This window comes from Dioscorea cayenensis, chromosome 12, assembly GCF_009730915.1.
Source record: "Dioscorea cayenensis subsp. rotundata cultivar TDr96_F1 chromosome 12, TDr96_F1_v2_PseudoChromosome.rev07_lg8_w22 25.fasta, whole genome shotgun sequence".
Taxonomy (NCBI): domain Eukaryota; kingdom Viridiplantae; phylum Streptophyta; class Magnoliopsida; order Dioscoreales; family Dioscoreaceae; genus Dioscorea; species Dioscorea cayenensis.
The window spans coordinates 527,494-540,712 of NC_052482.1; the positions used below are offsets into that span (position 1 = coordinate 527,494).

At 30.3% G+C, this 13,219-nt stretch overlaps 2 protein-coding genes across 2 annotated transcripts; both read right to left on the bottom strand.

Moving 5' to 3' along the window:
- Positions 1-3,189: 3,189 nt before the first annotated feature.
- LOC120273040 (bZIP transcription factor 53-like) lies at positions 3,190-4,467 on the bottom strand. The gene has a single exon (XM_039279676.1). It carries the CDS (start codon positions 3,937-3,939, stop codon positions 3,502-3,504), a length of 438 nt encoding a protein of 145 aa, XP_039135610.1. The 5' UTR covers positions 3,940-4,467; the 3' UTR covers positions 3,190-3,501.
- A 5,258-nt stretch (positions 4,468-9,725) lies between these two features.
- LOC120273963 (outer envelope pore protein 16-2, chloroplastic) lies at positions 9,726-13,198 on the bottom strand. Its single transcript, XM_039280713.1, has 7 exons — positions 12,924-13,198; positions 12,194-12,245; positions 12,038-12,112; positions 11,160-11,191; positions 11,044-11,077; positions 10,840-10,907; positions 9,726-10,017 (listed from the first exon to the last, which is right to left on the bottom strand). The coding sequence occupies exons 1-7, from the start codon at positions 13,050-13,052 to the stop codon at positions 9,874-9,876; spliced, it is 534 nt and encodes a 177-aa protein (XP_039136647.1). The 5' UTR covers positions 13,053-13,198; the 3' UTR covers positions 9,726-9,873.
- Positions 13,199-13,219: the final 21 nt, after the last annotated feature.

Genomic DNA, 13,219 nt, shown 5'->3' on the forward strand with positions numbered 1-13,219 from the left:
AATTGTTGAATTGAAATCCAACGGTTCGCTCTAGATCATCACTTCATCTCAACATTACATTTATAAAATATTTTGTAAAATACTAAAAATGCTTTCAATAGTGTTTTGATTAAAACCAACCGATCATGATAGTACTGTGCATTTTAACAGAGCTTCTAATAATAATTAAATTAATCACAACTATTACACGTGATTACCGCTAGTAGTTTAGCACTCTGCAGAAATTAACTTTCCACCGAGAATAGTCTTTATAAATATATACTTTTGAAAAAATATGCATAATTAGATAAAGTTAAAGTTAATTAATCCGTCCTACTTTTTAAAAAGCACATTTCGGCCTATAAATTAATGTTTTAAATATCACTTTAGTCCCCGAATATAAAATTTGTTCATATTGATCTGGTTTATAAGTTTAATAGAATTATATTCTCCAAAAAAATTATGACATAATTCAAGGATCAAATTGAATATATCTATTACATTTATTTCTGGACAAAAAATGGTATGTAATAATGTATTTGTGAGGAAATAAAAATAAAAATAATATTGCATTGCATTTCAAGGACCAAAATGAAAATTTGGAATAATTTAGGACTAATTGTCCATAAATAATATTATATATACAATTTCCTGTAATTATGATATGTGTGGTATATCCATATATGTAAGTTTATTATCTATTAACATTATTTAAATAGTTATATTAGAGCTACTAAACATCATATTGCTAATTCCACATTTTTTTGTCTGATGGTTAAATATAAAAATAGTTTATCTGATTTTCTTCCTTTTTAATGCAATTATTGCAAGAAATCAAAATAAAACTAGCATACATCGCATAATTTTTCTAATTATTTTTTTTATTTTCAGATTTTTTTTTTTAAAAAAAAGTGTTTAAAATAATAAAAGTACACCTCTATTTAAATAAATAACTTTATATATATATAATGTAAATAGAAAATAATTGTACTATAAGGGTCCGATTCGTTAAAGAGAATATGACAAGCAGTACAGTACAGTACAAATAGTTAAAGTACAGCACAAGTGCTTGTGCTGTTCAATGTTTGATTTTCATTGAACAGTACGAAACACAAAATAGTAAATTACGATAATATCTTTTTATTATTCTATATTTATTTTATAATAAAAAACATACAATAATATTTTATGAAAATCTTATCAAATTTTACAATACCCAGCAATAACAATAAGTTAAAAAAAATTTAACATAATTTTAAAAACATTTAATCCACAACAAACAAACTTTCATTAATATCTAAATCTTAAAATATAAATAAATAGATAAATAAATAAAATTTTAAATAGATAAATAAATAGATAAATAAACAACTCAATTTAAAAAAGATAAATAAATAGATAAATAAATAAATAAAACAAAATAAATCATGTTATCACTTCTTAATGAGTAAATAATTTTTAATTTTAAATAGGGACAATTTTGTCATAAATTGTCTTGTATTACACAAGAATTTTTGTACTGTGGTTTTAGCGGTACAAAAAAATTAGGAAGTTGTGCTGTACCGATTGGGTAGTTTGTGTTGTACTCCCGTCTCATTTGTAAATCAAACGCATGACAATAAAAGTTGTCATGTCATGTGTTGTCCCTCAAAATCTTACGTATCAAACGGACCCTTAAGTCTTTGCACTAATATAAGCCTCCAAAAATCATGGACCTCAAGTGTTTGTTTTTTTTCCTCCAAATTCCTTGAATCCATACACTCAATTCAAGCATTATTTGATTAAATTTCAGTGATGACTGTATTGATCCACAGGTCTTGATCAATATGTAACATGTTTTGAGAATAATCTTTTCTTAGAAAAGCATTTACAACTTTATGCCAACATGATAAGGCTTGTACACTTCACATGAAATACAACCTTAAAAAATCATCGACAATACAAACATATATAAATTTTTATATAAGAAAATATCATCTAAATACTTCACATGATCTAATAGCTCTCAGTGTTTTTTTTTACAATTTTATACTATTCTGAACTGTTGTACACTCTTTATTACTGTACATAAATCATCATAACTGTCAAATATAATTCAACGGTATGTAACATTCCTAGATGATGTGTACTTTTTGTATATATATATTTAATTCATTCAAATAGGAATAAGATCATAAACAATATAAACCATGGACACTAAGAATAATAGAAACATATAAGTTGTGTTTTGTTGTTTGTCTGAGGCATTTAAAACATTCAAAGAGAATAAGATCTTGAGAAGTAAAAGTAAAAAAAAATCACAATCTCAGATCCAAAACAGGAAGACAGCTGATGGAATTCAATTAAAGTAATATTATAATTTCATTGACATCATCTACCACTAAAAGACAGTGATAATATTACTTAATTATATACTGCATTACAGCATAAGCAAACAATCTCATTGACTAAACATAATTAAGAATTAATCAACGGAAGACAAATAACATTGGGCACAAAAAAGATGATTATGAATGAATGGGATATTCATCATCAACCAAAGAAGAAAGTATTGGATGACTCTTCAAGAGTGATTCAAACTTTGCAATGAATAAACAAATAAATGAATTACTCAGCTTGCACCTTTGGTTTGGAAGCTCATTAAAAAGTAAGGATTAAAACTGAACAAATGTCCTCTCTGCATAAATGACCACTAATGTAAAGGAATTGCTTTTTCTATTATTCAGCTAAGTGCATCCATGTGTGTGTCTTGTTTCAAAGCAAAAGTGGGTGCCATGTTCTCCATTGAACATATATATTCAGACATTATTACCAACAATATTTGAAAAAATCCATTCTGAAAGTAAAATATGAACCAAATGAACATTCTCAACATCAGATAATGAAAAGCAAATCATTCAACATAAACCCAAACTACATGTCTTCAAGATGAAGAGAAAAGAGTTCCAGTCTCACACAAGCCCAACCACACTTATATTTGATCAATTGTATTCAGTTTTGCAAGTATAAGGTATGAAAAGCAAATGATCACATTCAACATAAACCCAAACTTACAAGACTTGAAGAACATCACAACTTGATGTAATTGCATCAAAATGGCAAGAAAAAGATTTTCATTCCCACATACAACCAATCAATCATATGAACATAGAAAGCATAAGGTTATGAAAAGCAAATGATCACATTCAACATAAACCCAAGCTATAAAACTTCTCAAGAACATCACAACTTGATGTTATTGCATCAAAATGACAAGAAAAGATTTCCATTCCCTCAAACAACCAATCAAACCTATGAACATTGCAAGCATAAGATTATGAAAAGCAAATGTTCACATTCAACATAGACCTTAATTACATACCCTGAACTAGAACCAGACAACAGAGAACAATAGAGAACACAATGCAACAAAGAAGCACTAGAAAAAACACAAGACCCAGAACATCAATAACAAGAACAGCACAGATAATCCATACATACATACATACATCCACCATACGAAAACTCTCAAGGAACGATAATTCAGCACTGGAACATGCTTGCTGAGGCAGCAGTGATAGGCATGGCAGGGCAAGGAAGCTGCCAAGGCTTCAGCAAAGGATCAGGAATCTCCGGTATATCCATTGCCATGCCACTGAACTCCTCAACAAACCTAAGCACTGAGTTGAGAGACTGAAGTCTATCAGTCAATTCCATCACTTGGGTTCTCAGCACAGTGTTATCCATATCCACCTTAGAGAATTGCTGGGTGAGAAGATTGATTTGCATTAGAATCTGGCTGTTCTCGTTCTTGAGCTGAGCCGCTTGGCTTATCAGATCATCCAAGTGCTGCTGCTTCTTCATTCTTGACCTCCTTGCAGACTCTCTGTTTGAGAGCATCCTCTTCCTCTTTCTCTCATCAATCCCTGTCTTCTGGTCCGCTTCTGACCCTGAAGATTGGCGAGGGGGAGTGGAAGACATTGTCTTTTGCTCTTTCTTGTTAATCTTTGAAGTAGTGAACTCTCAAAAAATTGGATTTTTATGCTTTTCTTAGATCAAATGGATCAAGAACTGATGTTAATTAGTTCATGAGAAAACGTAGAACCAGTAGAGAAACGCAACAGAGAAAGAATGAAGAAAACAAAAGCTCCGCAGGAGAACGGCGACCTTCATAAAGGCTAGAGAACAGACATTGAAATCAAAGGGAAAAAGGAACAATTTTTCCACAAACAAAAGACCTAAATCACAACAAAACAACGCTTGATTTCTCTATAAACCAACGGAGAAATCGACCCAAAAACCTAATCCAAAAAAGACGAGATCTTGGGATTGGATTCCTCCCCCCTAATCAGACAACCTAATACTTAAAAAATAAAAAAAAAACTCTAAATTAACAAGAAAACTAAACAAACTAAACAAAAAAAAACAAAAATCTAAAGAAAATTCAATGAAAAAAAAGGAAATACTTAGCTGAGAAAGAGAAGCGCCGAAGAAGAGAAAGAAAGGAAGGCTTTGAAGGGTGTGAGAGGGGGGTATTTATAGGATGGAGCGGGGGCATTTTGGGAGTAAAGTTTGGGATATTTTGGGAAGATAATTTTGGAAGGTAGGTGGAATCCGGGTTGAGGATTAGCTGTCTTTTTTCTGGCACGTTCGGTGGAAATTGGACACGTGTCTAAATTTTCATTTTTTTTTAATTAATAAAAAGGGAAAAACTTTCTGGAATTTCCGTCAAGAAAGGGATATTCTTGGAATATTCTGGAAATGCATTTGTTGAAAAATTAATTGGACTTTTTTTTACATGTGCACCCTCAATAAATTGAGGAATTAAATATTGTGATATTTAATTATTTTAATTATTTTGCACCCTCAATAAATGAAAGGGATTTTCTTCTGATTTGTGATTTTTATATGTTGTAAGGGTTCCATAGCATTGGACTTTTTAGAGAGAGCCACCATGTAGTTCCTCCTTCATTAGAGTTAATGATAATATATATAAATATATATATATATTTCATAATTAATAAATGTTGCAGTCTCTATATTACTAATTTGTGCTCCTTGTTCTCTGAGTGGAAAGCACTAAGTAAGAAGAGATAGAATGGTAGTTGCACAGAATGTATTTTCTAAAGAAACAACTAGGGATGGCAACGGGTAGGGTATGGGTAGGGTATGCCAAAACCCTTACCCGTACCCGTAACCCCTACCCCATACCCGTACCCTTACCCGTACCCTTCAGGGTAAAAAAAATCATACCCTTACCCATACCCGCAGGGATACGGTATACTCGCAGGGATCTGCCACTCCGATTGTTCAAATTATCGAATTAAATTTAAATAATAATAATAATAAATTAATTATACATTATATTACTATCTTTAAACACATCCATAAATTCAAAATTACAAGTTGATATATATTTGCTTATCTTAAATTATATAATCACATAAAAATGATGTCTATTTAGGACTCAATGGTAACTCTACCTTTTGTTTTGTTCATGTTTAACCATCTTGGTTTTTGTTTAAAATTTTTTCATATATCTACTATTTATATTTTTATATAGCTTCAAATTTTTATAAATATCTAGTAATATTTTGAATATAAAAAACATTATAAGTAATTCTCATAAGTTATATCCAATTGATTTTTTATTAGTATCTTATTTTTCATGATGTTCTAATAATTTTTATATTTGTTTATTTTTTAATTTAATTATGATTCTTAATATATATCTAAAATTCAATTTTGATAATAATATCAAATATAAATATAGAAATTAAATAAAATTTAAAATAATATATTAAGAGAAAATTTGAAGTATTATTTTCAAATTAATCACTATGAAAATAGATATTGAGTAAATTGTGAGTAAATGTTTAGTTTTATAAAAAAATTATATATATATATATATATATATATATGAGAGGGTAAAGGGCATGCAGTGCGGGTTTTTACCCTGCACCCTCTTCAACGGGTAAGGGTAAGGGTAAAGGTGCACGGGTAGGGGTAGGGGCATACCCTTACTCGACCCGTACCCGCACAAAAACTAACGGGTAATACCAGATGCAGTGCAGTACCCAGCTCAAAGAGGGTAATACCCTCTTTGACCCGGCACGGCACGGTATACCCATCGGGTAGGGTACAAATTGCCATCTCTAGAAACAACAGCATGACAGCAGAGCTCAATAGCACTTGAGGTGCTAGAGCTATCAACACAACAGAGCTATGCACGAGAAACAATCAAAGCGTATCTTCAAAATTAAATTACTTGATGTGTTTGTATGGAATTTTTTTATTTTTAATAATTATGTATCGAATGTGTGACTAATACACAGTTTGTGAGAAAATGTTAATGACTGCTGTGTAATTTTGAAACCACGCAACACAGCTCACTACGGCTTTTTGATAATTTCTATATGTATGGAAATGTATGGATTGTGATATACACATACTTGCAAATATGATATAGTTTATTTTATTTTATTTTTTTGTTCTTGATTTTGTATTACAATGAAATTATGTTGAATAGAAACATAACTTTCTTTATTGAATGGAACCAATCAAAATACAATGTAATGCCTCAAAAATGAATTGCTTTGGTTGCGTTGGTATGGCGCATTTCCGGCCAGTATATGATAGGATTCCGGCAATGTGATGAGACTGTTGCGTCGCTTATTGAAAACATTAGCAAAATGGATGTTGTTGAGAAGGAAGGGAGAGCTCATCGGAGGGAAGGAATGGGAGGGCTGATTGGGGGTGGGAGTGGAAGGGGGCTCTCGTCGGAGAAGAGGATGGGAGATGATCGGGATGTAGGTTGGGGAAGAAAGGGAGAGAGAGTAAATTCAGGTTCAGATATGATATAATTGGATCCAAACTGTTTGATTATTTTAATATTTTTTTTCACCTTTTTATTATTTTTCTGTATTCACCAATTAAAAAAAATCAAGTGGTGAGGATTAAGTTTCAAACATATGTAAAAGAAGCCACATGTTGGCCACGTCAGCATCATTAGACGGCAAACATGAAGGTCATCTCGTCTCAGACCAATTGGGCAAGTTGAAATAGTACAGAGAACTGAACGAAACAGAAGGAAAAAAAAAGTACAATGATCAAAAGGTTACGTTTTGAAAAGTACAAGGCTATACGGAGAATTACTCCAATATTTTTTCATTAACATTAAATGTTTGCAAACAACAAAATATATATGTGTAATTTATTGGTAGTAAGACCATTAAGAAATAACTTTAAAACTACACAAAAATATAATGAACAATAATTGAACTTCTCATTCGCAAAAAAGATGATCAAAGTCTAATATTTTTATAACGCTTCTCCAAAACTCGACTTTCAATCTTGAGATATGACACCTAAATAAGAAAAATCGATCTGATTATATAGACTCTATTGAATATTTTAAAATTATAAAAATGAAAATGAACATTGAAACAAAATACATGAAGCAGCCAAAGAATTCATATCCCGGAGGCATTAGCCCCATATATAAGGTATTGATGCGAGGATTTAAAACCCCTGAGCTCAAAATCCCGTTGGATGCATTGGTGGCATACTCCTCACTGTCATGCGCTTATCACATTTACACAAAACAAAAAATTTACATTTTAATGGTGATGTTTATATAACATTGAAGGATTTATTCTATCCGAACTAACATTGTCATATTCTCTTCTAATTTGCGGATTATTCAGAACACAAGTAATAGTATTTATAAGCTCATGAGTAATGTTTAGTTTCAAACCGATTGGGCCTACACCTTCTTTATTCTGTATAATTCACAAAATAACTAAATAAATAAACATTGTGGAAATTACATCAAATCTTGTGATGAATAAATTGATTCATAATTTAAAAAACAAGGGGGAAAAAAGAAATGAAACCTTATTAATCACTTGATGATTTGGACCATAATCAATAAATCCTTCTTGCAAACTCTCTCCATTGTTGTTCATATTTCCTCCAATAACTTCTCTTTCCATAATCTTTAAACATAAAAGTTTTCAAAAATCAAACAATCAAAGATTCTAAAAAACAATTTGTTATGCCAAAAGCAAGAGAATAAGACAATTCAATCAAAGTAACTAATTGAAGAGAATTACAAGGCTCTAATGTAAAAATTAAGTTAATTATTTAATTACCTTCGGATTATCAATGATAAGATTTGAATCAAAGAACTTTAAAGGTCTCACTCCCTCTTTGAAAGGCTTATTCTTGAATACTTGATTATGTAAAGATGGAGATTCAACCAGAAAAGTTCTAATGGAGTCCAAAATCTCTGAATCTGTCTCAAGTCTATAACCAACAGGGCATTCATCATCCTGTTCAATTGAATTATATATTTATAAATATATATTTTATTTAATGAAAAACTATTAAAAATTAGAGAAATTAAATAACTAGGGTTGCCAAACACTGTTTTGCCCAGTGAAAAAGCATGTGAGTGTGAGTAACAGTTGGAGGGTTGAATCCCTCCCCTCTGCTATTAATATTGTAGCAGCGTTGTCCTATTTTTAAAAATTTTGTAGAATATTGAGGAGGCATATCTTTTACCCTACTTAGGTTGTAAAGTATAAGAGATTTACCATTGTGGGGTAATGATCTCTCAGATATCATATTGGATATACATGATAGACAATCATTGTCCCGAGTGTTAGACCGCCCCACATAATAAATCACAGTAACTAGGAAAACAGTACAAGTCTTTTTGATAACCCTTGTAGAGCCGTGCTTGTTGTTTTTATAAAAATATATATATATATATATATATATATATATATATTGGAAAAAAAAAAACCAGGGTTAAACCTTAGTACTCTCTCCTTGGGATCCATCTCTTTCCATCATAGCATTTTAACAGGCAAAGTAATAAATTAAAGTAATATATATATATATATATATATGGAAATTTATTCATATTGAAATCAAATTTGAGATAGATTAGGATTAAAAACAAATATTAAATATTCAACTGTGAATAATATTTATCTTATCTATCCATGTTTTAAATTAAATTAAGATGATGCTTCTACGGAGCCCTCAAACATTAATGAAATTACTTGAATACCCTCCTACTTATTAGAAATATCACATATCCATCCATTAATTTTATCTTACCTATATTATTTTTAGAAAACTTTTTTTTACGTTGTATTTAAATATATTATTATACCATACAATAATATAATATGAAAATATATCTTATTTTTAATATAAAAAACTTTCAAAACTGAGAACATAGATAGATAGATATCAATCAAAGTGGTTAGATATAAACTAGGAAAAAAAAATACAAATATTATTAAAGTTTTTCCAAAGGCTCTTTAGAACACACAAAACATCATCTTTGAGTTCATTAGGAGACTTGGAGAAGCACAATGAAAAACCTTTATTTGTAGATGCATCACCACTAATTAATTAATTAATTAATTCACTATTTATACTAACAGATTTATCTTATCTCCTTTACTTAAATTAAAAGGATTAAAAATTTGTCATAAGTTTGAATTTTATAGGTGAGTTTTAATTTCAGATAGAATATACAGATATATAACCAAATTTAATATTCTTATCAATGCTTTAATTCCTGTTAAACTAAATTGCAATGTTTTTTATTTTTTTATAAAATTATATTCACAATGCTAAATATGATAACTTTTCTTTAAAATTAAACTGAAAGTAAAATAAAAGGAAACAAATATCATCAAACATTAACAAATACATCACAAAAAACAGAATCAATAGTCCTAGAAATGAGCTTGCAATTCTCATAAGAAAACAACCTCATTCACTTTAAAAAAGTTCAGACAAAAAAAAAACCTCAAAACAAGAGCAAAGACTGTCTGAAGTTTAAACATTGGAATAAAACACAGAAATGAAACACTAAAGACCATTTCATTCTCATTAAAACATTCCGGCGAGAACATTAGCAGCGGTGGATAGAGCGGCGCCGGTGATCGCACACTGAACTATCTGTTCATGAGATGCATCCTCCGCGGTCAATGCCAGAGCAGCTCCGGTGATCGCCCCGGCAACGGCACTGTTTTTCTGCAGAAAAGAAAAGGAAATTATATACTTATCATATGACAATCTCGTTGTAAAAAAAAAAAAACTTTGATCATTTCACCAAAATGAGTTTTGTTCATCAAAATGTTACTGAAAAAATAGCATATACAACCAAAGAGTTGATTGATACATTCATGTATTCAAATTAATATAAATGCATAATGCAAACAACTAAAATAAAACAAGTATACCAAGACTTCTTTATCAACGAAATTTCAAACGAAATTACATATATATTTATCCATTCGAAAATACCATGTATGAATTCGGTTTTCTCCAATATCTCATTTAACAATGATAGTAAAATTTCATATATATATATTTTATTCACAAATTTGACCGAATAAAATTTTAACTTCCAAATGTAATATAGGTTGATATATTTATAATTCCTGATCTATAGTTCTTACTGATGCTCATAGTTTTGGTATGATGAATTCATACCATTAATACACTGCCTATAAATGTTACATATATATATATATATATATATATACATATAACAATATGCATTGAAAATTACCAAGAAGTATCATTTTCATAAATAGATATAAACAAACAAGATCAATAGAACACTACTTCTACAATGAAAGAATTATTTAATTAATTACTTAATTTGAATGAAACCAGCAGTGTAAATGCAATTGAAGGTAAAAAGGACGAGTAAAATTAGCATGCCCTATTTACCAACTCATGACCATCAGAAAAACTATAATTTTTAAATTAGATTCCAAAGAACAAGATGAACAAAAACTAGCTCAACAATCAAAACATACAATAAACAATAAGAATTCAGAAACTAACCCAGTCATGAGTTCCGCGAGCCTCTTTTAAACCATAAGTAAGACCAGAGTACATTCCAGCAGCCAATCCTGAACATCATCATCAAAATAATAACAAAAATAAAACAAGCACTTCAAAATCATCTATTTATAATTACATTCAAACAACAACAAAATGATCTAGAATAACAAATAAAAGTGACAGGGAAAAAAAAGGACAATTTACCCCATTGGAATGATTCCTTGCCAGTGTTCTTCACCTGAAGACAAGCATAGAGAAAAACATTATTGTTGTCTCTGAAAATTTAAAGAATAATAAAAATAATAATGCTGATAACTCACCAGTGCCTCAAGGGACTTCCTTGAGTTCTCCCCTGCAATGCCACAGTTTGTAATTGTACTCATTTAGCGATTTCTTATAAATAACAAGTTCTTTTTTTCCTAATAGATAAAAAAGGAAATTTGCACCAATATATATATATGGAAAATGGTAATCTAGGATGTCCCTAGATTACTTACTGTTCTCTAGAAACGTTCTTTTTTACCGCCGTTGAATCATTATCCAACAATTGGTTGTTTGTTTATATAAGTGCAGGGAGATGATAATCTAGGGCGTTATTACTGTTCTCTAGAAACGTCCCTCTTACAGTCGTTGGATCATTATCTAACAGTTGTTTGTTTATATAAGTACTACTGTTTTTAATGTAAATTAATGTAGAACCTGTTTTCTCCCATTTATGATGATCATAGCCTCTGGATTATAGTGAAGGTTTTAGATTTAACTAGATTACCAGTCCTATATATAAACACATTGTAATCTTGTTAATATATTTTTAAGTATAACTCCATTTTTTTCCATAAACCCTCTAAATTTCTAAAATTGACTAAGAAAGTTGAGAGCTTGAAGATGAGCGTCTTCTAGCCAAAAAAAAAAAACACCAAAGTGTATATAAGAAAAATTAAAAATTCAAAGATATTTTTCAACAACCAAGAATATCTGTGGAAAAGGTGCAATAAATAGTCACTCTTGACTTCTATAAGGTTTTTTTTACAATTGCTGATAAAATTATTACAAGTGTAAATACTTCTTAATTAGTTTGATAACATGATTTGTTATATAATTCATATTTGATGTGTGTGTGTGAGTGAGATTTATATTTGATATATTATAAGGGTATATACGAAAATTTTCACATAAAATATATTAATTAAATATGAACCTCTGAGATCAGGGAACCGTGGTCTCTTGACGGCGCTATTGATATCGGGCACCGGCCCGGTCTCCAACCCGGCACCTGCAGGGTCGGTAAGCTCACCGAGTTAGTGATCACACCACATAACTCAAATGACGAAAATACCCCTATTTCTATTATTACCTTCTACGGCGGTCAAGTAAGCTTCCCGCGCCACCGCCTGAGTCGCGCCGATCTAAAAAAAAGAAATATAATAAAAAAGAGGGACCTAATCGTAAGTATAATAACAACTAATATAAACTAATTTTCAAATTCTCTATTTAAGTATTAACGATGGCTTCAAAGATATCGAATAATAATAATAATAATAATAACTTCAAAAATGAAATTAATAAAAAAATACTGGGAAAAAGAATTAAAAAAAAAAAGCATATTTGATATGATTTATTTAATTATTATTAAAAAAAAGGGGTTGCTCGTAAGAATCAGAATAAAGACGGTGATGGGAATGTTTTATAAATGCACACTTGGAATTTCAAAGATTTCATAATTATCTGTTAGTGTTTACCATGGACTAATTAATTTTTTAAAAAAAATAAAAAATTAACAAAAAAAAAAGGATCAGAATTTAAAAATGGAAAAGAACTTTTCCTCCCCCAATTGAAAGATTTACAAATGCACCCTTGAAATCTCAACTAATATCACATGCTGTGTGTCAACCACGGATTGAGAAACTTAAAATATATATATATATTATTAAAAAATAACACAAATAAGGTAAAAAAAAGTGTGGTAAAAAACAAAAGAAAAGCAAAGTCCTTTTTTATTTAATTCATTTCATTTTCTTATAATAATTTAGAAGAGGAATTAATTAAGAGAGAGAGAGAGAGAGAGAGAGAGAGAGAGAGAGAACCCCGGCGGCCTTGAGGAAGGTGTGGGCGATGCGATTGAGGAGGGGATGACCGAGATCGAAGGGCCAGCCCTTTTCCAGATCTCGGAGCTCGTCCAGCAGCGTCCTCGTCTCCAGCATCCCGTTGCTCATCTTCTTCTTCTACTACTACTACTACTACTTCTAATGTTACTAGCTAGTAAATAGTAATAAAAACTAAACAATGGAGAAAGAGATTGAGATCGAGAGAATCACTGAATCAGAGAGAATGGGGAGGTGGATATGGAGAATGAAACAAAAAAAAAGAAGGAGCTCGTCTC

Bases quoted from the DNA above. Each gene is read 5' to 3' on its own strand.
- LOC120273963 (XM_039280713.1), bottom strand. From the start codon at position 13,052: ATGAGCAACGGGATGCTGGAGACGAGGACGCTGCTGGACGAGCTCCGA. The intron at 12,246-12,923 runs GTTCTCTCTCTC...TCTTTTTTTTAG, and splicing joins CCTTCCTCAAGGCCGCCGGG to ATCGGCGCGACTCAGGCGGT. The intron at 10,018-10,839 runs GTTAGTTTCTGA...TCTTTTCTGCAG, and splicing joins CTCGCGGAACTCATGACTGG to AAAAACAGTGCCGTTGCCGG.
- LOC120273040 (XM_039279676.1), bottom strand. From the start codon at position 3,939: ATGTCTTCCACTCCCCCTCGCCAATCTTCAGGGTCAGAAGCGGACCAG.